The sequence below is a fragment of the Rhipicephalus microplus genome, chromosome 3 (assembly GCF_043290135.1).
Source record: "Rhipicephalus microplus isolate Deutch F79 chromosome 3, USDA_Rmic, whole genome shotgun sequence".
In the NCBI taxonomy this organism is placed as follows: domain Eukaryota; kingdom Metazoa; phylum Arthropoda; class Arachnida; order Ixodida; family Ixodidae; genus Rhipicephalus; species Rhipicephalus microplus.
This window is the reverse complement of record NC_134702.1, coordinates 94,267,459-94,294,282: the sequence shown is the minus strand read 5'-3', so window position 1 is coordinate 94,294,282 and position 26,824 is coordinate 94,267,459. Positions and strand designations below refer to the sequence as shown.

The following is a 26,824-nucleotide window of genomic DNA, read 5'->3' as shown; positions in this document are numbered from 1 at the left end:
TCTACCACTGACACTTGGCAAACTTCACTACTTTCCACCAAATATAATAAAAAAAGAGCGTAGTTTACGCTAGGCAGCGCAAGACCAATTCACAGCGAAGACGGTTCACCTCGTGATTTTCTGTAGTATACTGTCGTTGTACTTGGCTGCTTCAATAATACACTGATGTGGTACTTGACTACTCCATGGTCGAACTTCACTGTTCGGGGTTCTGTGTAGTCAGAATTGGCAATTCCTTGCCGGTTTCTCTTCCGGCAACAAGTTTTTGTTCCTCAGCAAGTCGTAGTTCCTCAGTTATATAGATCCCTGCGGACGACCCGACCACCGGATTCGTTGCACGACAATGGTAACTTTAATCAAGTGACTTAAATTGTTCTCTTTGGAATCTTTGCCCCTTGGCAGATGTAGCGAGCAATACTTCAATGCAATGCTTGCGCATGCGCCATCAGCACGCTCAACGCTGCAAAGACACAGGAGCCTGCAGTTTTTAGCACACACTATTTCTTAGATCATACCATTCACTAAACTAGTTTCAAAGCGTTTGGTATGCCTACATATTTTTCATCTTTTTAAAGGAGTCCCATTATATAACCTTAGGCCTTTTTTTGCTCGTTTGTGCTATTTCTAATGGTTTTAGGTTATGTGCGTGTGGCTTGGCCTGCACCTATGAATTTCCCACTGACAACTCGTTGTAGGTTTATGACCGAAGCTTTTCTTACTCTTACATTGTCCAGCGTCCGGCGTAACCGAAAGTATCTCCCGAACACTATAATACATGGTGCTGTCTTATAGACGCACATACAAACTGCAGTTTCGTGAGGATATTCTAGATGGCACTTTACCGCTACTCTCCGATTGGCTTCTGCGCGGGCTGTACCTGGCTGCCCGAGTAACGAATGCCTCTCTCTGTATCCTGATCGTCATCATACGTGTCGGATTGGTGGTGGGACATGTACACAGCGTAGCGGAGGGCGCGGAGGGCCGCGGCGGCTCGCGCTCGTCGCCGCCTGGGTGCGCCGAGAACTAGTGCCACTTTCTCTCTCCTGAATCGTCGCCGTACGTGCTGGATCATAGATGGGGCATGGACTAAGCGGCGGAGGGTCGTGGCCGCTTGTGCTCATTGTCAGACATACATTTAATTTTACCAGGACTTGATTTCAGTTATTGTCATCGAGAAATAATTTTAAGTGCACCGCAGTATGTGATGACGCTGGCACTCTCATTGACCAACTTGGTCCGTTACAACGCTGAATACACCGCAAAAGGAGAAACTGAAGCAGTCACATAATGCCCCATAAGTTTCTTTACGTGCAGCCTTCGGCTGCTTGTCGTTTCGAACCATAGATTTAGCACACGTAATCAATCAATGCACCCTTACGTGACACGGACTAAAGCATAGTGCGACATGCGTTTGATATGGATCAGGATTAATAATAACATCCTAATTTATGGAGGAGAGAGCTTTATGAACCCATTATCAATAGAAAAATGTAGCGAGTGCATATTCACTTTATAATTTGAGTCACTGCAAAGCTGCAAACTTCGGCAGCAAAAAAAATATGATAACGGAGTGTCATTCAAACCCCACTCGGCTGAACATCCCATCTGGCTGGAAAGTGTGTTTCGCAGTGGTTCATGCCGTCACAGTCACAGCTTCCTGGCCACCCAGCGGAACTGGCGTCGCAATGGAAGGTCTCCAAAAAACGCCGGTCAGATCGGGCCATGTCGTTGCACACGTCATTACCGTCGGGCTCTCCGCACTCCAGGAAACACAGCATGCGGAAAAAGATTCTGTGCAGACCAATCTTCCGGTCGACTGCTGCTTCCTTCATCACCCTATAGGCCGCGGCGGAAGGGGATTCGTTGTTATTGCTGGCTTCTTCGACGTCTCGCTTGAACTGTAACAGCCAAGCGAGCTGCGCTGACCAGCGTGCCCGCACAAACTTCTTGGCCCACATCGGTTCCACCGGTCGACCCAGCACCAACGACGCCGAAGCGGCGAAGCACAGGTCGACGTAGCTGGGAGCCCACTCTGGGAAGTACTTGGCGTCAGAATCGAAAATTGAGCGCAGAATCAGTGCGCCCATTGTCGCGTATCTTGCCGCTGCAGCAAGCGGAGAGGGCCGATTTTACATCGAAGCAGCGTAAAACACAAGAATCGTTAAGCCGTTTCCCCACTGTGCTCTCTGCAACGCACGCGGAGGGAAATAGGTGGAGACTTTAAGTTGACTATTCTATTGCTGCAACTTATGTTATAGCAGAATGAGAATAATAATATTCTGGTGCGCTATCGACAGACAGCAATGACGTAAGAATCTTATCAAAACTAACCTTTATGCTGCGAATATTAGCAAGAAGGTGCCCAATTATACGCCTACTTATGTTCCCAGAGCTTTGTGAGTACGAGCCCGGTCAACAAGAGTGGGGAATAGTTTACAACTTACGAAAGCACAGCTTTATGTCGTTGGTTGACATAAGTGCGGTGATAAACTATGACCCTAAAGTGGCCTATTTTATTACGTAAGCAAGGTAAACTTTTAGAAATCTGCTAGTAATGGTGCAGACTTTTTTGATATTTAAAGACGACCATGCATGTGGTCATCGTCGTCCTTAAACGAACAATAATGCATGTCTGATTAATTCTTAACCAAGCTAATGTCAACAAATAGTTGCCTGAATAATGAGTCAAGCAGCAATACACTTGTTAAGTACTTGACTGCTTTGCGTAACCAGTTCAGTACACAAGAACTTATGCTGGCTGAGAATGCTAGTGCGGCTAATTACTGACCATGAATCGAGGAGCATCTGCTACAAGGACACAATAGTGACACAAGTGATCCTATTTGATATAGCCTGCTGGTTCGCTTGCTTGTCAAATATAAGAAGTTTGCTTGTTCCTCACATCGCTGAACCTTGTGGTTGAGGGAGGCATGCGCGAAAAGGCTGGTTCGGGACAAGTACGCCGAGCTGACCAAAAAGTTGCCGTCGACGTGGTAGCCTATGTGCCCGCCCAGCTGTGGGAGCCAGTAATCGTCCGGTACAGTATCCTCCAAGCCCACCCTCGCAGCTGCTACAAAGGCAATGTTTAGAAGAAAATGTGGGCCCAGAGTCGCCGCCAACGGCTCTTGAGGCAGGCTGGCACCGTCAGTTTCACCTGTGGAAACAATGATCGGCAGAAAACGAAAGCGTGACTGTCCGCGACGATCATAATTGCCCGTTGTAACTCGCAAAAACGTTTTACCACAGACTTTCTTCGAATTAAAGTTGGCTGGAAATCCCCTAATGGTAACTTATAACACGCTACGGTAGTGCCCAAGCATCAAGCTTATTAGAAAAATTAAGACTGAAACAGGAAGCTCGTGGTTAATTCATTGATGTAACGTTACGCGCCTTTATTCCTTCGCTCTAAGTACTTTTGGGGTCTATGTGCAATGTCATAGTGACGCAGTATAGCAATACTATAAACATTGTAATTCTACAATATTCTTGGTTGTAATGGCACATTCTAGTGAAACTGTTGTCCTGTAGCAGCAAAGGTGGGGAAAGAAAACTACTGTTCATTCCCGGGCAGGCCTGTTTCTCACACATCGAATAATATTGTCAAGATTTTTAAAGGGGTGAGGGCAAGTTTTGTAATCGATAAAAATTGAATATGGTACCGAAAGGTCGCTGAGATTGAAGAATGTTCGTATATAGTTGCTTTAGGACGTTAAACCCCACATATTAATTAAGATTAAAGAACGCACACCCTTTCTTTTAATGAAGTGCTTTATTGAATACGTATGCATACGGCGGTTTCATCCTCCGGAGTTGTGTGAATAAACTCGGGGAATGAAACCGGAAAAACGGTTAGAGGGGAGAATACGCATATTTGGAATCTCCCTAAAACTGCCATTACCATATTAGCGGCAACCAGTCACCGGTCATCGATAATGTGCATCGTCGGTAACACAGGTTTACATACATCAAGTCATATTTCAGCGTTATGATTGTTGCTTGCGTGTCCCAGACGAGCGCGAAAATCATATCTCTAAGCCAGCGTCAAATAACGTGCACAGTTACGATATAGTGAAAAGTGGGACCCGGCAGCCCGCTTTTCAAAAGGCCAAGTAGCCCCCCCCCCCCCTCCTACGTCCTTCAATTGCGCAAATTTGCCGCGCAAAACCTGAAAGGTTCAAGAAATCTGGACAGCCGACGTGCCCGCCACTGCCAGACGGCGTGCGGGAACTATAAAGTTCTTAACAAAGCATCCAGTACGGTGTAAACGAATGAGTCATGCAAAGAGTCTGAAACCACGGTGAAGCATAGCGAACGGTAAGTCAGCCTGTGAAGCAAAAAGTATTCTGTAAGGACTTTGTGAAAGGAGTTGGTGAGGACGTGTCGTGTTCTGGTGTATTGTTGTCAATCGGTTGGTCTAGAAAGAGCTGTGCCGTGATCCAGTCTGATAAGTGAAGGTGTGATGAGAAGGAATGTGAGAAGTCTCTCAGACAGGGGTGCCGAGAAGAGAGATGTAATCGGCAGAGCGCCGAATAGGAAGCCGAGCCAGCGATACAGTCCACGTGGCCCCATGTGCGTGAGTGTTTTCGGAAGAGGCAAGCACCAATAAATCACTAGTTATTAGACAGGACAAGCAGGTGAATATGAAAGTACCTTAGTTGTTCTTGATTATTTTCTAACGCCTGAGTTATAACTTGAGGGCATTAGGAATAATTGTTTTTCACTATCACTAAATCTGTATAAGCTGTATTGTGATTTCAACCAAACAAGTGTACTTATGTCAAAACATTTGTAGAAAAATATTTTTGTGTGGTTGTCCAATGCCTCTGACCCAACGCCTCGGCCAGGGGTACCCATACATCAGCTCTGGAAACTGTCCGTCGAGTGCCTTTCTTCAACAGGTTCTGGCAATGTGTTTCTTACAAATAAACGCAACTACTCACGACGCACGCGATCTTATCTGCACTATATAAAACGATCATAAAGCTTCACCCATTCAGAGGCGCACAGTGGCGGCCGTTATCAACAGGTGCAACTATCATCATCATCAGCAGCAGCAGCAGCAGCATCAGCTTGACTACGCTCACTGCAGGGCAAATGCCTCTTTCTTGATCCGCCAATCAACCCGGTCTTGTGCTTTCCGTTCCCACGTTATATTTGCAAACTTCGTAATCTCATCGGCCCTCCTAACTTTCTGTTTCCCCTTCGTGCGTTTTCCTTTTCTGCGAATCCGGTCAGTTACCCTTAATTACCAGTGGTTACTCTGCCTACGTGCTACGTGCCCAGCCCATGTCCATTTCTTCTTCTTGATTTTAACTATGATATCTTGAACCCCGTTTTGTTCCCTGACCCCCTCTACCTTCTTCTCCTATCTTAATGTAACAACTATCATTTTCCTTTCTATCGCTCGATGCGTCATCCTCAAGTTGAGCCGAATCCTCTTAGTAAGCCTCCAGGTTTCTGCTCCGGCCGCAGGTAAGTACTGGCAAGATGCAACTGTTATATACCTTCCTCTTGAGGGTTAGGAACAGATTACTAATGATCTTTTGAGAATTCTTGCCGATTGTTACCCAACGCATCCTTATTCTTCTAGTTATTTTACTCTCATGGTGCGGCTCCGTGGTTACTACCTGTCCTAAGTAGACACATTCCTTTACAACTTCCACCATCTCTCCACCTATCGCAAAGGACTGTTTCCTGCCGAGACCGTTACACATTACCATAGTTTTGTACATATAAATCTTCAGACCTACTTTTCTGCTTTCCGTGTCTAGTTCTGTAATAATTAGTTGTGTTTCGTCCCCTGAGTTACTCATCAAAGCAATTTCATCAGTGAATCGCAGGTTACTCAGATCTCCATTAACTCCTATCCCTAACTCTTCTCAATCTAGGGTCCATTATTTGGAATTAAAGGTGCAAGCGAACTATCACTTGTTCCTAAAAAAGCAAGCACTCGTAATATAGAGCGGTGCTGTAGTTTACTGGCTGCTTAATTTTATTTAATAATACTGTAAACCCTCGCTTGAGGGTCATAACAGGGAGAGAGTACAATATGAGTACAAACAGAACACCTAAAAAAACCACTAAGCAATAAACACAGGAAAACAGAATGGGTAGTACTTCAACCATTACCAAAATAAGCATCAATTTCTCTGTCGAAAGTTTGTACATCGGTACTATTAATAACATGTTGGGGTAAAGAATTCCATTGTTCTTTAGCATCCGGGAAAAATGACCACCGAAAGGTGTCAGTGCGAGCGTTGAAAGGTTCAATGGGGGCATCATGATTCAATCTAGTGCTACGTTTTCCGGGAAGGCGTATGTACTCGTCTTTAGGTATTTTGAATATCCCTTGAATTATACGAAATAATGTTTTAAGTTTTTGTTTCCGTCTTCGAATTTCCAGTGATTCTAAATTGCACGAATTTAGCATATCAGTTACTGAATCCCGCCTTCTATATCTAGAGCCCACAAACCGAGCTGCACGCCTCTGAATACGTTCTAACTTGGTGTCCAAGTGTTTCTGGTGAGGACTCCAAACCACAGAGGCGTATTCCAGTCTAGGTCTAATATATGTGTGGTATGCAAGCAGCTTTACGTGTTTCGGTGTTTTATGCATATTTGCTCGTAGAAAACACAGTTTTTTAAATGACTCAGAACAAACCGATTCAATGTGACGATGCCAAGTTAGGTTGCTCGTAATTGTCACCCGTAAGTATTTAAAATGGGGTGTTTTACTGAGTTTATTGCTCCCGATGTTGTACTGGAAATTGAGAACATTTTTTCTTACTGGTTATGTGTACATATGTTGTTTTTTTAAATTTAATTTGCATATCCCATTCGCAACACCACAATTCCAAATCTTCAAGGCACTTATTCAACTCGAGTTGATCATCAGTACAGCTTACAGGCATATAAATCAAGCAATCATCAGCATAAAGTTTCATCTTAACAGGTGGCTTTACAATAGTACTTATATCATTTATGTAGAACAAAAACAACAGCGGGTCAAGCACGGACCCTTGAGGCACACCTGAAAACACATCTAGCGCAGCTGAAAAAGAACCATCAATCCTCACTGCTTGCTTGCGTTTACTCAGGTAGGCGCCAATCCAATTTAAAATTTCATCACTGAATCCCATTTTACTCAGTTTAAAAAGCAGTTTAGTGTGGTTTACAACATCAAAGGCTTTAGCAAAATCAATACAAATTACATCACATTGTTTGCGATCGTCTATAGCCGAGCTGAAATCATGAATTGTTTGAATAAATTGCGTCACTGTGGACTTCCCACTTCTAAATCCATGCTGACAGTCATTAAGTAATTGATTAACCTTCAAGTGAACCATGATAATGATTGATATGTGGGGTTTAACGTCCCAAAACCACTATATGATTATGAGAGACGCCGTAGTGGAGGGCTCCGGAAATTTAGACCACCTGGGGTTCTTTAACGTGCACCCAAATCTGAGCACACGGGCCTACAACATTTCCGCCTCCATCGGAAATGCAGCCGCCGCAGCCGGGATTCGAACCCGCGCCCTGCGGGTCAGCAGCCGAGTACCTTAGCCACTAGACCACCGCGGCGGGGCAAGTGAACCATGATACGCTTTGCTATTATATGCTCTATGACTTTGCAGCAAACAGACGTCAGTGACACAGGACGATAGTTGCTAATAATAATTCGGTTGCCGGCTTTAAACAAAGGTATGATAATTGCGCAGAGCCAGTCCTGTGGAATAGTGTGAGTTTACTAAAGATTTTTTGAAGGTAATAACAAGGAAGAACGATACCCATTCTCCATATCTTTTCAGAAAAGCAGTTGGTATCTTGTCCGGACCGCTAGCCTTCTTTGCATCCAGATTTAGACACCGAGAAAATACACCTTCTTGATCAAACAATAAGGGTTCCATAGGACATGCACATGAATAATGCAAGTTGCTATCACCGCGCACGTTTGATGGCATCGTGAACCCGGACTGGAAAAACCTGTTAAACTCGTCTGCTATCTCAGTCTTTTGCGTCACTGTTCTCGATCCGGCAGTGATCCGTTCAATTTTTTTCTTTTCTGCCACTCATATAAAGCCAGAACTTCTGAGGCGCACTCTTCAGAAATTCTGCGAGAGTATGTTTCAAAAACTTACTCTTTGATTCGGACAAGGCTTCTTTAAGGGTTTTACGAGCTTGAGATAATTCAGTAGTGTTCCTCCCTTTTTTCCGTAGTCTTTTAATTTTACTTTTCATGTGAACTATATTCCTGGTTATCCATGGGCTGCGTTGTTTTACCTTTTTAAGACGAGACGGGATGAATCTATGTACACAGGTGTCCACGATTGCCTTAAATCGATTCCACAATGTCTCAACGGACTCGTATTCTGAGGCAAACTGAAATTCGTCAAAGGCGACTTCTAAACAATCTAAAATAGAAGTGTCGTCCGCTTCTTTTACTTTTAACTTTTACACGCGAAACAGACTTTGGACGATCGCTTTTCTCTGTGGCAATGTTGATAACAACTAGCCGGTGGTCTGATATGCCCTCTTCCACTGACACCATGTAGCCATCCAACTGGCTTGTTACGAACACAAGGTCGAGCAATGACTTCGTTTCCGTGGTTATTCTAGTGGCTTCCTTCAAGATTTGTGTAGGATTGTGTGAAAACAATATCTTTAATAATTCATCTCCGCTTGCAATTTCGATATTACCAGGCATCAGGGTTTCCCAGATAATATGGGGAATGTTAAAATCACCAGCCATTACCATCCGTGTGCTATCATTTATATTGTTGCAAAGAAAAGTATTTAGATCATCTAATTCTTAATAAACACTCATCTAAATGATTAACTTAGTTGAGAGAGATGAATCATCATACCAGAGTTCTATTGTTCTAATGTCGCCACCGAAGGTTATTAACTTGAACACAAGACTACTGTCGAAGTTTCGTGTCTGACTTTTGCGCCGAACAACCATGGAAGCTCATAATCACGTGACATCCGTAAGACGAGTGTCGCTACGTAAAAATACTTTACTGGACACTCACTACAGGCCTGTCTACTACAGCATATACGTACCGTACACGACCAGCTGCGCACTGCTGAGCTTGTTTGTATCAATCAGGACACCCGCGTTAACCTTGCTGTCATTGTGGAGCGCAGATGTTATGTCCTGGAACAGCTTCCGTACCAACGCGACCTCCTCTTCACTCTGAAATGTCTTGGCCACCCAGAGTGGATACAGCTGGCCGAACGTCGATGCTGTGAGGTGGAGACACCTCGACACGTTTGCGTCATCCACGAAACTCACTGGCCACTCTTCTAGGTACGGGGCGTACTTCATTACCTGTGTCCAGGTATGAAAAAGAAATAATTATAAAAACTATGCGAAGACATTCCTCTCCACGTAATTCTTGTGTGAACCAGAAAGGCGTCTTGTAAGCTCGTTAGGCCAAGTGACTTGAGGGCATGAATAGATGTGATTACTCTTTAAATTGTGCGAAGAATATATGGGCTGTAGGCACGCTTTTTCTCGCGTTAAGCTTTGTGTATTTAGCCTGACAGATTTTTGAGACGGAGAAAAATATGTAATTAGGAACTTGTGACAACACTTGTTTTCCTCCTTACCCTAGAAAACACAAAACACTCTTCCTTACTGTGAAATTTAGAACCACCTGTTCACCTTCAAATCTGGTTGGGTATAAGCCATTACAGAAAATTTATAAAAACGAAATATGTTGGTGGAGTGATTACATATTAGCCATCAATATTCCCTACTATATATAGGTGAACTTCGCCAGAAAAAGCTCCCAATGTTTTCTTCACAATGTTTTTATGTTTTCATCGGAATCAGGAATCTTAAATCTGGCACACAAGAAATAATGCATCCTGCGTGCATAATGTGCATAAAATATAGGGTTATGGTAATACATCCAGCTTCTATGTCTTCTGAATCTGACTGAAATGCTACAGAAATGCTATATGGCGTCTGAAATGCTACAGACATCACATCACACTTCATCACATCTTAACAGAAAAATTCGAAAATGCTACCACCTGCGCAAGCAAGACCACCAGGGAGTACATGCTAGCATGTCGTAGCGGCAGTTTCCTCAGGTGACCAACGATGCTTCGGATTTCATGCACGGCTCTTATCAGCACCGTCATCTGACACCGACCATTACTGCTGAACCTGGAAGGCAGTCCCCGTTCTAAGGCATCTTCCCAGTCAATTTCAGTTGCGATATACGCAAGATCGTTGGGACTTTCCAACGGTGGTGACCTCTTGCCGTTGCCCTTCGATCGCTCGTTGTCGACGACAAGGTCGATGGCGAAGAGCGTGGAAGAGTTTGGCCAGGCCGCTGACGACTGAATACCGAGATCGTATAGGGTTCGCGCAACAAACATTCTCGCCTTGTGAAAGTCACGAGCAAAAGTCGACGCCAATGATTGTCCTACGTCGAGGCTGAATGTCCGGTTTGCCAAGTACTCTACGCGAACGAAAGATGGAAGGCCGCTCCTGAGGGTCGTGCTGACTGCTAAATCTAGCAGTTCGGCGAAGCTCGACACATTCATCCAGGCCGAAATATCACTGCCCGTCGCCTCGAGAACAGCGGAGGTGTCACTCGTCTCGCTTTGTCCGGTGGTTGCCCTGAAGCAGCTGGCGTAGAACAAGGCCATTTGAGTATCGAGGCTTTGTGCGCTGCTCGAGTTTTCCGAGTCGAAGGTCGCCTTGGTCACAAGGGTGTCGGAAACGCGGTGGTTGAAGGTCGCGACGTATTCCTCCAGAAAAGGACGCCTGTCGGGATTTTTCGCTCGCCACCACCCACACACACTGTCGTAGAAATCTGCGCATGGTCGTGCGTCGGGATTCATCGCGTTCAACATGTACCTGCGGGATGAAAGTCGGGAAGAAAGGTTGTCGTTTCATGACATTACTAGGGATGATTACAAACCTCATTGCAATGTATAAATTTACAAACTTAATTTCAGTGCTCTAGGCTGCACGGTGGTTCTTTGTATTTGCTAGGGGAGAGGAGTTCTTTGTCTTCTAACATCGGCTATTCGCTCCCATCACGTCGCGATGACCATGCAAGTTCAAAGTCAGCAATCTTATCGAAACAAGCGGTAAACTTACAAGAACAGACTTTTGGGAGAGCTGTACGTACAGAATAAAAATAAAAATAAAAAATCTTTGGGCAAACGCACACTAATATCTCATTGTTCGTACGGGCTTGTCCTGTAAATTTATTTGTCTTGTACAGCGTTTTTTCTTCGTACTATAAAAAATTCTTTAATCGCGCACAGCCTAAACCTTTATGTTAAGTTACTAGTTGCTCAGGCTTACTTCCGTGGTTAATGCTGGTAGAAGTTTTCAGAGTGACATAAGAACCTTTGGTAAAGCCAAAGATTACGGTAAAGCTCCTTCCAAGTTTGCCGCGCTCATTCACCTTTGCGACGTGATGGAAAGAAGGAGCTTAGACGCGATAAAAAGCAACCCTGCTTCTTCAACCGGCAAAGTTCATTCCTCGGCAAAAAACCGAACAAATGCTGAAATGTCGGATCCACCTAAACAAAACGTAGCTAATCCACCTATATAGTAATCGTAATAACCCTAAAGTGACACGTGTATTTACAGGGGTAGATTTGCGTTTATTGTGCATTGTTTCAGCAACACAAACAAATTATGAAGCCACGTCATCAATGGCAAGCAGCTCGAAATATCCAGCGCACACCTCAAGCAGAAACTGCGCACGAAATTAACGTACACAGGACGGGTGCGGGCCAACAACTGTCACATCCCGGCTGCGGCGGCTACATTTCCGATGGAGGCGGGAATGTTGTAGGCACATGTGCTCAGATTTGGGTGCACGTTAAAGAACCCCAGGTGGTCGAAATTTCCGGAGCCCTCCACTACGGCGTCTCTCATAATCATATAGTGGTTTTGGGACGTTAAACCTCACATATCCAATCAAAAATAGAGCGTCAAGTTTTTATTCGTCTCTAAGCAAACAGCGTAGCTGTCAGTGTTTGCATATGAATCTGCTTTCGCCGCTTGTGTATCGTACCGTAGTTCGGGTCGCTTCACAGCGGATCTCGTAATGCAGATGCCGCCATGTCCCGCGGTGTCCACTTGCGCGTTATTACCGAAAACTATGAACCATCTCCTCGAGAGGAATTCTGATAGGATGCGAAGCCGCAGCCCTGTGCATGACGTTGACCTGGTTGAAACGGGCGTGAACACGGCTGCTGGAAGAGCGGTTTTAGGCGAAACTCTGTGTAGCGTTTAGTCGAGTCAAAGTTTGTTCGAAACGCAAAGACACGGGAAGCGGGAGGCGTTGAAGAAGCTTGCGCTCAACTTCTTTGTCTCGCGTCTTGTCGGTGTTACCCTCGCGCCGTCTTTACTCTCGAACACGGTCGCTGTTCTTCACTCGCACCTCGTCTGTGTCGCTGGTATTCGACTGCCGACGCTTGCACTCGGCTTCCCAGGCTCGCACCTCGTCGGTGTTGCCGTCGCCATCCGCGAACGCGATCGGCTTCACTGACCCTCGCAACACCGGCGACAGCCGGGAAACGTACGCGCACATTAGCAGGGAGCATGCCGCAATGGCGTCCCGCCCATCGGTGCGATTGACCGGCAAGCAGCGGCGTGCTATTCGCGTTAGGGAGTTTTAGAATAGCGCACCACGAGCCCTTGTAGTGTGGTCACTGCCACTGCACATGCGTCGTAACGTGAGTCGCCGTTCGCGCTCACCGCCCGCCCGCAGGAAATCCGAAATAGCGGCCGCGAGTGGGGCCCGCATGCGGCCAGCAAACGCTATGGTTTCGAGGCTACGGTGTCGCTGCGATAGTGCGTTGCGGTTTGCGGGAGGGCAAACGCTATTCTAAAACTCATATGGCGCCTGCGATGCCGGCGACGCCCGCAGCGCCTACAAAAGTTATTCTTAAGCTCGCCATTGACAGAGCTCTTCCTTGCTGGCACAGGGCTGAGGTGCTCCTCGAGTAAATCGGAGCTGCTTCTATACAGGCCCAATAGAAAAGGAGCCAGGCCAAAAAACTGGAAGCCTTTATTGGAGGTAGACATTGTACTTCACACTAGAACTGGCGCCCCGATTCCGAGAATGCACGCTATTAGAGTGCTGGGCATGATTATAGAGTCGCACGCGTACAACGGACACACCATCGCTAAGATTTCAACCAAGACCGAGAACATGATCAGGTTGATTAATAGGGTTTCGAACAGAACGGGGGGAACTTGGAGAAAGCAATCTACTGAGGCTTTTTCACGCATTCCTCATGAGCCACATAACATACGGTGCTGCCATGCACTCTTGGTATGGATTCGAAAAGAAGAAGCTGGAAACTGATCAGAAAAAGCGTAAAGAGGGTGTTGGGCATCCCCGTGCGAACAAGCACTGAACGGCTTATGCAGCTAGGAGTTCATAACACCCTAGATGAGATCATTGAAGCCAAAGAGACTGAACAGCTAATGCACCTGTCGTCTAAGCCGCCTGGTAAGAAGATTCTGTCCGTCCTAGGCCTCAGTCCGGCGCTCGTATAGGATCACCGTCTCCAACTACCAGATGAACAGCGTACTGCCATCCAGGTCTCTCCATTTCCGCGAAACGTTCATCCTCAGCACAACGTAGGAATGCGCCGGGTTAGGGCCATCACACTTCTGAAGAACATCAGGAACGATCCTCATTCAGTTTGTTTTGTCGATTCCGCTCATTACGGTCGCTCAGCTAGGATGTCTGTTATTTCCGTCAATCATATGCGCTCTATTATCAATGCTGCGTCAGTTAGGCACTCTAGTTCCTTAAACAGCCGAACAGTTGGCTGTAGACCTTGCCCTTTTGGATGACAATAGATCGCAAATCTTCACCGACTCAAGGTCAGTGGTCAAGGCTTTCGCCTCTGGTTCCGTCTGTACTGAAGTATTTAAACTACTTGAAAATAGGACACTTTCTCCACACACCATTACCTGGTTTCCTGCCCGTCTCGAACCCCTACTGGACTATCAAATAAACCTGAATGACACTGCTCACTCCCACGTGCGCACACTAACCCTCCGTGCTGGGGAGGACGTAGGTCCGCAGGTTGGCAGTGAGATGTTCAGGGACGCTTTACTTACAATCAGTGAAGTGACTAAACACTAGCAGTTGAGTAGGGGGTCATTTGCTCCACCACACAACAAGTTGTCTAGACCTCAAGCCATCACGTTTAGAATGCTCTAAACCAGGTCCTATCCAAGCCTATTTTTCCTCAGCATAGTCTCCTCAAAGGCTTTTGACTCTACCTGTCCTGATTGTGGTGAGGTTAGTGACTTAGCACATATGTTCTGGCAGTGCCCCTCGTTACGGGGCCCCAAGTCGGCTCACAGAAGAAGATTGGGACTCTGCATTACGAAGTTCAGAGTTGCTACCACAACTACGGGCTGTCCAGAGAGCCCACGACGCGGCGGTGAGGCTAGGCCCCCCCGTTCCTACGTGGGAGCGGCCCGCGACGTTGCTCTAAAGGAGCAGCGTTTCTCAGGACCCAATAAAGTTCTTTGTCTGTCTGTCTGTTAAGCTCGCTATTGTCGGCGCCGTGAGATCGTCAAGGCACGCGCAGCACGCGCACCCGCCGGCTCGTGGCTTTTTCTCGTGGACAGATGGAGAGAGGTGGCGCGGATGAGATGATGCCCACGTGAGGAATAGGCTCGAGCATTGCGAGCGGCGGATAGGGTGAAGCGAGGAAGTTAGTGGCTAGAAAGGCGCGACTATAGAGAGAGAGCTGACACGCGGCGAGCTAGAGAGAGTAGAGAGAGGAGAGACGTCACCACCCACTGCTAATAGGACACTACTGCAAAACTTGGCACCACTCCAAAACCTATATGAAGGGAGTGGTACGGACGGAGAGACAGTGTTACACAGGCTAATCAAAGAGCTGCTTCGCAACTGAACACTTGGAAGAGGGCTAATTCATCCATTACTTACAGGGTAACATTATGACATCCCGCGTGGGAATTGTTGTCAGCGCAGGCATTCGCCAGCTCGGGCGCTGCCTTTATTGCAGCTGCCGTTGAGTTCTTGCTTTCCGTTAGGTAGTAAACGGTAGCGAACACTATGGCGATGATGACGGCTAGGATCAAGAATACGAGGCAGCCCAGGGTCTCGGTTGAGAAGGGGAACTGCCTAGGCGGTGATGGGCTGCTCGGTGTCGCCTCCTGCTTCGGTGACTGCTTATCGGACGGACCACCAGGATGTTTCGGGGAGCCATCCTCGGGAGGGCAATGACCTGGTGAGGCGGCGTGGTGGTCGGACACTGTGGGTACCAGTTTTGGTGGCGCAGACGCCTGACCTGCGCAATAAAAGGGAAAAAAAAACAGAGTCCGGAGTGGCTCAAATGCATATCTACATAACTCTGTAAGCTCAAGCAAATTTGCTTCCAGTTTGCATTGAGGCGAATGCTTCTAACTTACAGTAGCCTATAGTCACGAACCACGAGGTGGTGAACTCATGAGATGCACTTACGCTATACATGGATTCTGGGTGCAATTTGCTAGCCTCTAAGTTAGTTATGGTAATATCTAGAGACCGCACTTTAGGCAAAATTTAATTTTGTTCCGCTCCTATCGTGGCCCTTTGACATACGAGTATGAGTTATATCGTTAGAAGGGGCTTTTACAGTGTTGTTATAGTGTTTATTATTGCTTATTTTGGCATTTGTGCCTAAATACCTATACATGTCAACTATTATATATGAAGGCTATTATATATGAAGGTCTAATGTTTCACTTTCAGGTGCTGTTATTAATCATGTTATTGAGCAAACACGTTTAAAAATCTAAGATGTTCAACCTCATTCTTTACAAAAAGGTCCCGTAAAACAGCTGCTACAAGTAGTGAATCGGGGTGCATCGGCGAGAATACGCGGCTGCGATAACAAGGCACGAGCTGTTCTCGAATAAAACCACGAAAAGCCTTCACGGGAAAAGCTATTGAAGAACAATAGAAGGGAAAAAATGAGCTACGCAAGTGGCTTTTCTTCTGTTTGCACGTTAATTTTTAAAGGGACCGTGAAACACTTCATTGAGTACCCACGAAATTAATTCACAGGAAAAGCGTATTGCCTAAAAAACTCGACGCCGCAAAATTTTTAAGCATATGTCCGGTACGAGTGGAGTTATAAAGATTTGTCACACGCCGCAATCGCATCCTCTCTCGTCCTGACGGAAGCGCTGGAAGCTAAGCAGGGAGGAGTGGGAGGGGCTAACAAAAAACGTCGCGCGCGCCTCCGGACCCTAAGCACTTTTCTTTCTTTTCTTTTTTTTTTTGAATGCGCGGGTTTTTGAATGTGATTGCGCGCGCACGCGTGAACAAGTAGCGTCCTCCCGCGGCAATGTCTGCAACGACCAAGCGTGCTATGTTAAAATCAGGCAATGGCCGATATGCTCGAAATTTATGGACTTACTACGAGTGATTTTTGGGCTTATACCATGATTTGTCGGGAGAAAATAAAGCTGTTTTTACCTGACTATGATACTTTATTGTGAATTCCAGGCCACGTGCTGCGCTATAATATTTGGCTCGCGTGTTGTCGGAAGCCTCTACTACCAATCGGCAGCGTTTTCAGACCATGCTCAAGAAGTGTTGCAGGGCCAGCGAAGAAAATATTTGTGCACGATTGAAGCCTACCAATGGGAGGCATGTATGCCTCCCTTCTGACATCTTAATGATCTGGCTATCTGCCATTGTACGGCAGATAGCCAGAAAAAGACTAATCTACGTGTTTTTAAGTGGTGAGCGCTTGGCGGCTGCGCTGCTACAAAATTTTGCCGGCACCGCAAGAGTGTGTGTGGCGTTGACATATATCTCGTAAATCGAGCACAGAAATTCTATCTTGCAAGATTACTTCCCCTAAATTGCGATCGCAAAAAAAATAAAGCGTCGCCAAACGGGGAATGTCTTCACAATTCCATGCATGGAGCTGAGTTGTTCGATGTCTCGCCAATCCCTGCCTGCTCAAGGCGTGGCAGGTTGGAAAAGTTATTGTAATAGCAACGTACCAGTCTGCGCAGCCTCCCCCATTTATATTGCAATGATTTACTGAATACATGTCAATGCTATGAATACATGAATATGCATACATAACCTGCTATCAATACCCCTCACCTTATCATCACTCGTCACCCTCACTTCCCTTTCCCACCCCTTTCTAACATCTTATGGTTGCATGGCAATTTCATGCTGTGCTATAGGAGCTGCTTGGCACGTTCCCGCTTTACCCATTTCCCTCTTCTTTCTTTCCTTCACGTCCTGACATCCCTCCCACCCTCACTTCTCTTTTCCTTTGTTATACATTAGGCATACCTGTGTTACCCTAGAAGCTGCATGGCACATAGATGATTTCTGTGGCACATGCCAACTTTAGTGCAGACATCAACGGCCTCATCTCCGGTTTTAACAGATGCGCCGTTAAAAACCAATCCCTTGCTTATATATTTCAGCGTCAATTGTTTCTGTACAACTTAACATTACTTTTCATGTATTCTTTCCCGGCATTGTTGTATGTTACTTGCCCACATAACGAACACATCAAGACGCACTGCGGAAGGTCATGATCTCAAGGTATTTAGTTGCAAAAGCAGCTGGCTTACGGGACGGTGACGTCGGCTTTTGGGATACCCTAAGCGAAGCGGCAGTGGTCACGGTTGTTGCGTCATTCGCTTCGGTTTCCTCGCCCGCCACCGTGCTCGCTGTAGTCAGTGCCTCTTTCGACGCGACCTCCGGCTCCTTGAGTTGCACCTGTCCCTTCGGAGAAGTAGCAGCGCCATCGCTCGAAGCGGCCTTCTTGCTGGACGTGATGTAGCCGGTAGCTCTGCGCAAACAAGCAGTTGCATACAACAATGTGATGCACTCTTAGAAAAGGGTAGCAGTACGTGCTACCTTTTTGGTAGTAATGGTTTGTCACATATATATTACAACCCTGCTAGTAAGTACAGGTAGTAACGACGAGGGTGGTAACAGCTATTACCTTTGCCGTTACTACCTGTTACCGTTACTACCCTATAGCCGTTACAAGCCATAAGAAGTAACCTTCAAAGGTTTTAAGAAAAAGTTGTAACTGGCACTACCGTACTTCTTTTGCGATGTTATTTCTCTATTGTTAATGCTGGTCAATTGATGTCTCATCGCGAAACAACTTCGGGTAACCTTGCGTGGTGTGACATGAGCGTGAAGAATACATACGCCTAACAAGCTGGCTACACTACAGTACCATAAGCGACTACCAGAGTATACAAACAGGAACTCCACTTGTATGCAGAATGAACAGGCAAATGTATTGAGAAACGGAAGTTTATTGTACACATAACTTGTGCATACACAAACGAAACATCAAAACTAGTAAAGACAGTGTATACATCTTACAAATGAGCACCAAAATCTAATTGATCACTGGCTATCACATTTTCCAGAATAGCACGTGTGTATGCATACAATAGTTGGCGCATGACTAGTACGAAACAACTGAAACTGCGGCTGTCCCTCTCTTACTCTGAAGGAACGTGTGTGCCATCGTCGAAGGAAAGCCTCTTCGCCATGCGTTTCCAGCTGCTGATTTGCTTAGAAAAAAATTTTCACGATTTCAAGTACTTCGTACTCAACGATGGGAGAGCACTGAGCCGTCCCACTAAAAATTCCGCTGAGAAAACGCTGTGGTTTATGTGTTTAGAAAAATTTGGGAACGATTTAGAGTACTCGGTACTCTACTATGGGAGAGGATAAAGCCGTCCCGTGGAAATAATCAGTGCACACATTCACATTTCACTTTGCGTGAGGGCTGAGGCATGAACATTTTGGATCTAGGTAATTCCCGTGAATAACATGAAATAAACAAATGCGATGCTCTTAGCGAAGGTCTGAGACTTTGAATCTACTTTGAAGACGCATGTATGACACAAGTGAGCTTTTCTGTTTCAGGATGAGTTATAAAAATGCGAGCTTAGAACACTATACTATAATACTTGGTTATGCGTGTTTTGGGACGTAGCACTAGATTTTTAATTAGCCGTACTCATACAAAATCACTTGTCATACCTATTGATAAAAAAATGGCCACAAGAAAGCAATATATACAGCGGCTGAAACAAGGTACTCAATTCAACATAGTTTCGATGAATTTGAATATTTTACAGTGTTATTATATTGATGCTTAAAAGGTGATAATTGTTCCGAGGGTTTTACGTGCCAAAACCACTATATTGTGAGACACACTGTATAGTCCGAAACTACGGATTAATTTTACTATCTGGTTTACCTTGATCCGTCTATCTTGTTAGTTTGTAGTAAATTACAAGGTTAGTTGTAATTATCCATTGCAGCATGTGTAATGTGTAACACTTGTTTATTGTTCATTAACTTGTACTTCAATGTTTTGACAATAGCACAATGGCTCTCAGAAAACTCGATTCCACAATTCAAGAGCAGTGTTTTTTCTTGACCCATGGATACCTTCTGTGTAGTTTTTTTTTTCGTGTAAACATGATGAGTCATGACGATTCTTCCTAAAAATAATTACAATAGATATAACTACCATTTTAGATGAGATAGTTGACGGCTGGGTTGCAAAAAGGTAGTAACGGGGCAAGGGAGTTAGTAAACGTTGCAGTTACTACCCTTTTAGTTACTGAGTACTAACCCAGGTAGTAAACTTGTAGCAAAAAGTTAGTAATGATTGCAGCCAGTAACTGTTTACTAGTGTAGTAAGCAGGTAGGAAAAGGTTAGTAATTGTCCAAGAAAAGTAGTAAGCACTACAGTTACTATTCTTTTGCTTGAAGTTGCTGCCATTTTACTAAATTTCTTTAAGAGTGTAGGCATGAGGTTTTTCCAGCTATCATCTTTGATCTCTTTTCAATGTAGAGGCTCATTAAGCAGCTTCTCAGAACGCGATGGATCATACAAAAGCGATACCCATACCATTAGAAGTCGCTCACATTTCTCGTTCCTCGTGTTGAACGGCGCTGTTTCCTGTTGTAACGAAGTAATCAGACAAATGAAACGCAAGCGATGAGTTTGACGACGTTTCACCGCGGCCTTTACTTCATTTGCGCACCTGCCGCGAAACGACGCAGCTTCGTATCGCGTTCTCAAGGTGGCGCTGGCTTGGACTCCCTTTGATGATGGTCGCATGGTCGATTTTGAAGGCGGTAATACAAGCGTGGTGGCGTTATCTATACGACTGACCGAAATTGGCTTCACGTTCTTCATTAAGGTGGTCTTTTATATGATGCAGTGAAACAACTTTCGCAATGTCATGTCTCTTAACCTTCTCCGCTAGCGTTAGAGGTCATCTTCTTCAGCGATAATTTGATATTTATGTTGTCTTCAGACTAAAAGTCCCTTAATGCCGAACTAGTTAACCTTTAGACGAGTTTCTATAGATACATTATAAAACACTGACAGCATGAAATATAGGAGACGAGACAGAACAAACAGGAGACTTAATTTGGGGAGAAGAAATACACATATACGAGATGAGGGAATGAGAAAAAGATAAGAAAAGGCTAGCACAGCACTGCCACCACATCTGTTATGCTTCAAACATAGTTATTTTCGCCCTAGGCTCCAACCTCATTAATAATTTCTCCATTCGAAAGCGACAATGTGCACAAAGACGTATTTCAGCCAGCTTATTTGCCAATTGCACTTTCATAACCTTTGGGGTTAACATGAACATCTTTCTCTCTGCTCGTTCCGTCCTGTTTCCTGTCGCTATATCTGCTGTCGCTTTTTTCTAACGTAATCTTACCCGAAAGCTGCCATCAGAGCACCAGTGGACCCCGCTAAGTCATAGGCCGGGGCTGGAGTTGTGGTGCCGGCCACGTGACTGCCTAATGGGCTCCGACTGCCGGACATTGCAGGCGTTCGCGTCGGCGTTCGGTTCGGCGTGGTCGCCTCGCGCGGAGAGCCCGTGCGCCGTGGACTCTTGTTTCCGGGACTGCGTAGTGCCGAGCTGCCCGGCAAGTGAGCGGTGGCCCGCAAACTTGCCGCGCCTTCCAATGGCTTAACGCCTTGAGGCGAGCGGGACATTGTTAGAGAGGTCAGCCAAGACCGCGAATGAGGACTGAGAGAAGAGGACTGCGAGAGAGGCCAATGATCGGCTTTCGATTGCGGTGATGACGGCTCCCCGCTCGCGACGCTTCTACTTCGGCAACGACTTGTTGGTATGCGACAGAGACGTGGTTCATACCCACGACGAGGAAATCGGTTGGGAAAGTGAAACGTTAACTTAAAGTTAAAATTCAGTACGTCATTTGAGAACTGATTGGACGTAAAGTAAGAAGGCAAAACTACGTGTTCAATAAAGAGAACCAGCCAAAGAAAAAAGTGGGTTTCTTTTTCTACTCTATTGTGCAAAAGAAACAAATTTAACAATAGGAAAAATATCACAGTCTCGTCGTAAGGGCGAACAACAAATACGATAGCAAGAAATTGATTGTTGCATGAAGAACGACAAGCAGCTAGATACTTGCAGCGTACATGTCACTGAAGCACTAAGAAGGACGCTCGAAAAGAACTCACAGGTACACAAAGTACAAGCCTGAACTGACAGCTGTCACAGTTGTTACGTCTTTGTGTTTGAGGAACGCACTTCAAATTGTCGACAACACAGAGGATGACGACGACGACGACAATGACGACGATGACGACGACGACAATGATGATGATGATGATGATGATGATGATGATGATGATGGTGGTGGTGGTGGTGGTGGTGGTGGTGGTGGTGGCTCAAATTCCATCGTCATCATTGGGAATTTCCAAGATTTCATATTTACTAGCACGTAAAGGGTTTATCGTGTTCGGAAAATTTCATGCAGCAAAATAAGTTTTGACTACGCTACGACAAGCTAACCCAAGACCAACAACCCACAAGAGCAAAAATTACGATAATGATACTATTGCACGTATCCACAAGGAAAACTACTACTAGTTAACGTGACGGCTACCCCATCTCAGCGTGCAATAAAAGGGTAGAATCAACTAATAATAACAATAATAATAATAGTAATGACTTTATTTCGCATCAAAGATACATGATGCAGGAGACCTGCAGAAAAGGCTGGCGTGATGCCAGCTTGACAAGGCCGCAGGCCCCCTTCCCCTCCCCGAAACACATCGCAGCAGCGGTAACACTTTCATAAAAACATTCGGGATCATACGCGTAAAATAAACAGGTCTATGACAAGAAAACAATCATCACTGTACATGTGTGATAAAACGAAAACGTCTAATGCTTAAACAACTCTAAACTGCTAAACAACTCTAAACTGCTAAATAATACTGAACACGTCACTGGTACATTACAGCGAAAGCTGTTATAAGACTACAACTCGGGTCACGCACAACACCGTAGTAGTACCACAGAACACCTAGTAGTACGCTGCCGCCACCGCAGGTGTCCGCAACCACATCGCGCAAAACTAGAAAAATAAAGCCTAGCACCAATGACACAGTCGGGCTTGAACCCGGGTCCACTGGGTGCCAGCCCAGTATCCTACCACTCCTACAAATGACAAATGACTCCTACCAATGACAATGACAATGAGTATCGTATCAATGACAAAAATAGCATAGTGGATGCCGGCCTACTACCCAAAATTTCTTTATTATTAATGCCATAGTAGGTATCAAGCAAGTGTGCTTGCAGCAGTTACCCAATGAGTGTTTAGAAGAGGCTCTGAAAGGCCGCTCTTCTAGGTTTCGCTGTGACTGTGCTGCACCTTCCGCGCAGGCCTGGCGTTTCTTTTTTTTATGGGACGTCTTTAGGCACTCTCTGCAATCTAATATGGCGTCCCAAGATTGAAAAGTGCGAGGGCTAATCCCCGTACCTAATGAATTCCTCATCTTCATTGAATAAGTACCGTCTAGTTTCTCTAACCTGTGTTTGTTTTAAACTAATGGAGCATGATATAATGAACTACAACGTGGTAAGTTTTCTAGCATCTCATTTCTGCGGTTGACATGAGCAGGATTGTCAAAAGAACGTGTTCTACGACAATAAACTCATTCTCAATATCACTGTCATAGTAAAACTTAACCTTCTACCCACTCCCTTTGTTTCCTTGAGCAGAGCTCTCCCAGCTGCGTAGCGGCTGTTGCTACAGAAGGGAGTGGAAGGTTGGTTGCTTCTCGGTGTCCGTCTTGTGTTCTCGTAGCTGCTGCTGCTTGTTCAGAGATGGAAGCCAGCACATCTCAAATGTGACAACTCGATTTTATATACACAAACTTATGTACATATTTACAAGACTTGACCGCCGGAACCGTCGCATGTTGCCTCAGCAGAGCCGATCGTGCAGAGCACTCCTTGTTGCGACCAGAACCAGCCGCGAGGACTCGGAAGCCAGGTTTTAATACCTCGGTTGCCCCTCCCGATTCTCCTCCCGGCCAACCAAAGCAATTTAGTCTGTTTATTGGACAGAAAACACACTTGTTGCCGTCCCCTCCTCTCCCTCTCCTCTTCCCGCACTCGACTGCTCGGTCGGAAAGAGAGACGAATGGACCGGCCTGTACACCACGTTCCGCGAACTGTGCGAACGCACACAATGGTGGCGCCGTTCGGCTGCGGGCCCCCTCCATTACCGCGGGATGACTACGCTGTCCAGCGCGACAGCCGTCCCGCGGACTTTAAACCTGACTGATGGGTGGCTATGCACTGTTCTCACGTCACCCGCCGGCATTCCGAGGTTTGGGGACCATTTAGTGGGTTTCTAGAAGCCACGACTGACCGCGTTATCCTTGCCAGAGGGGGCGCGCTTACGCCGAGATTACCGTTTCCCGAGAATCGGCTTTTTGGGAAGCGCGCCCGTTTGAGACCGAGAAGACTCGCTTCCATGGCCTGCAGCGCCAGACCTTACAACGGTTCCGGCGGTCAAGTCTTGTAAATATGTACATAAGTTTGTGTATATAAAATCGAGTTGTCACGTTTGAGATGTGCTGGCTTCCATCTCTGAACAAGCAGCAGCAGCTACGAGAACACAAGACGGACACCGAGAAGCAACCAACCTTCCACTCCCTTCTGTAGCAACAGCCGCTACGCAGCTGGGAGAGATCTGCTCAAGGGAAAAAAGGGAGTGGGTAGAAGGTTGAGTTTTACTGCGCAGTCCGACAGGATCGAGACGACGACGACAAGGAGCGCTCTGCGCAAGAAGGAGATCGTCGTGTTGCGGAGAACACGCAAGACCAAAAGCCAAGACATCGGCTGTTTTAACGAAGAGCCAAGCCACCAAGCTGAGGAGATGGCAGTGTGGCAGCCATCGACCCGAGGAAGCCAGGGGTCCAGCTACGGTCATCCCAGTTCATCAGTCCGGTGACAACCCCGGCGACATCGAGCAACCAGCGAGCAGAAACTTCAAAAGTGGTGAGTCCTCTGGTGTTCTTACATCTCAGGGGTGCCGCTGCCTTTATTTTTTAGTTTTAAGGCGTCCCATGGACACGAGGTTTGCCCACTTGAACCCGGACAGGCGAGCGCAGGCCATGAGTCGTGAGTCGGGAGACGAGAGCGACGTGGGAAACCCGGGAGAGGGTAGTGCGCGGAAGAGCCAGAAAGATGACCGTTTCGGAAACCTCACGCCGGAGCGTAGACTGCAGGAATTGCGGTTGGAGATGGAGAAGTTATCGCAGATGATGGGCGGAAGCTCTCGGTGGAGAGGACCCGAGTTCGGCAGGCGGGATCCGTGTAGCGAACTGAGACGCTACTCAAAAGTCCTCACCGGGGTGTTACCGAAATTTCCAGCCGAGGCTGAAGCACCGGTGTGGTTTGAGTCCGTGGAAAGTGCCCTAGAAGCGTACGAGGTACCGGGGGAGTTTGGGGGACGTTTAGTTTTCCCGTTAGTAGCAGAGAGAGTCCCGTTTTTGTCCACGCGGCTAAGCCCAAGGGAGCACAAAGATTACCAGGTAATCAAGCAAACGGTGCTAGACGAGCTCAGACTTTCAGCCGGAGAATATCTAAAATGATTTTCGGGGTCAGGCAAGCGTGCGAACGAGGGGTGGAGACCTTTTTCGACACGCTTAGAGAGCTACCTCCACTTTTACCTTGAGGTAAGAGGGGTGTCGACATTCGAGGGCCTGGTCAAGCTTTTGGTGGCCGACCAATTAAAGAAAAATTTGTCGGAGGAGGCCTTGCGATATGTCACACTCCAAGAAGGTAGAGCGTGGATGAGCGCCCCAGAGATATCCGCGTTGCTGCGAACGTTTGAAGAAGCACAGGGGACAAACAGCGCCGCGAGGCAGGCGAAGCAAAGCGTGGCGGAGTCGCAAAGCGCGAGCAGGGCTAGATCCGACGAAGAGACAATGAAGGGCCGCGGGGCTGGGAAAAACCGTATCGAGGAGGGGAAACCAAAGCCCAGGGCCTGCTACAGTTGCGGCAGTACAGGGCACCAGAAATGGAATTGCCCGCAGCGTCAGAAACAGCCGACTGAAGTGCTTCCGAACCGTAAAGAAGACAGCTTGGCGGCGCGTGTTTCGATTGAAGGTCCCCCAGCCGCACACAGTGATTTAATCCCAGTATCGCTCGACTGCAAAGACAAACATATAGGAGCAGTGTTAGACACAGGTGCGGAAATTACAGTAGTCCGTGAGAGCGTGGTCCCGCCAGAGATGGTGCAACCGCATGGGATGGTCAACCTGACTTCGGCGTTCGGGGAGAAAGTACAGGCCAAGCTCGCAGTTATTCCACTGACTATGTCGCGTGAGCGTGGAGTGTTTCCCGACGTTAGAGAACCAGTCCCAGTGTTGTGTGCGTTAACGGATCGTCTAACGGCACGAACAGATTGCCTACTTTCCGAAGAAGCATGGAAACTACTACACGAGGAGTGCACCCTCGAAGGGGTAGTGAAGGGTACCTCAGAAGTGGGCGGCGCTCAGCCAGAGTTCGAAAGCGAGCCTCAGCACGCCGAGGCCGGGTGGCGTCAGGACGAGGTGGACACTCGTGTAGAATTGGTAGAGCGACACGCGACCGAGGAGGTGTTGATCAGCGAGGTAGCTGTAGCAAGCCGCGATGAAGGGGATCAGCGGGACGACAGCGTGTTGCATAACGAAGCCCCGAGCGCCGGCGTGAAGGAGAGGTCCGCGTCAGATGAGTTTCGCGAGAAACAACGGGGAGACCCGACTTTACAGGAAGCGTGGAGAGGAGCAGCGACAGGAAAAGGCAATATGCTAGTAATAGACTGGTTACTTTATCATAAGGATAAGGTTTTGGGGCAATCGGTAACGCAGCTGGTACTGCCGCAATGCCGCAGAGGGGAAGTTTTGCAACTGGCGCATGAGTCAAGCTGGGCCGGGCATTTTGGTTGCCGTAAAACATGCTCTAGGATCAAGTACAGTTTTTATTGGCCAGGCGTAGGAGACGACGTACGACGGCACTGCAACAGTTGTCATGGTTGCCAGGCGAGGGCAGACTGGCGTCGCGGGGACAGCGTCCCGATCGAACCCCTTACGAGACCAAGATATCCGTTTCAGCAGGTTAACGTGGACGTTACTGGACCGCTGGAGCCAGTATCAGGCCGAGGCCATAAGTACTGTTTATGCGTCATCGACTTATGCACGCGCTGGCCCGAGGTGGTGTGTTTGCGTTCATTAAGCGCTAGGGCAACCTGCGATGCACTGCTGGCAGTATTTAGCAGAACAGGCATACACGAGGTTATTGCGTCCGACTGCGGCACTAACTTTACAGCGGCACTGACAAGAGAGTTTTTGTCGAAACTTGGTTGCTCCCCTCGATTTTCCACACCGGGGCACCCTGAGAGCAATGGGGCGGTCGAGCGATGGAACAGGACCTTCAAGAACATGC

General features: G+C 46.8%; 1 protein-coding gene across 1 annotated transcript; it reads right to left on the bottom strand.

The window, feature by feature from the left end:
• Positions 1-1,501: 1,501 nt before the first annotated feature.
• LOC142802874 (uncharacterized) lies at positions 1,502-21,063 on the bottom strand. The gene is made up of 7 exons (XM_075887942.1): positions 20,783-21,063; positions 17,630-17,850; positions 14,967-15,330; positions 10,045-10,879; positions 9,067-9,334; positions 2,903-3,154; positions 1,502-2,104 (listed from the first exon to the last, which is right to left on the bottom strand). Exons 1-7 carry the CDS (start codon positions 21,061-21,063, stop codon positions 1,578-1,580), a joined length of 2,748 nt encoding a protein of 915 aa, XP_075744057.1. The 3' UTR covers positions 1,502-1,577.
• Between the last annotated feature and the right edge of the window lie 5,761 nt (positions 21,064-26,824).

What these genes read in the sequence shown, in the direction of transcription:
- LOC142802874 (XM_075887942.1), bottom strand. Translation starts at nt 21,063, where the DNA reads ATGTCCCGCTCGCCTCAAGGCGTTAAGCCATTGGAAGGCGCGGCAAGT. An exon ending in TGGTGGTCTTGCTTGCGCAG is followed by an intron (nt 9,335 to 10,044) that starts GTGGTAGCATTT and finishes ACCTGGACACAG; the next exon opens with GTAATGAAGTACGCCCCGTA. An exon ending in TGCGCAGCTGGTCGTGTACG is followed by an intron (nt 3,155 to 9,066) that starts GTACGTATATGC and finishes TTGTTTCCACAG; the next exon opens with GTGAAACTGACGGTGCCAGC.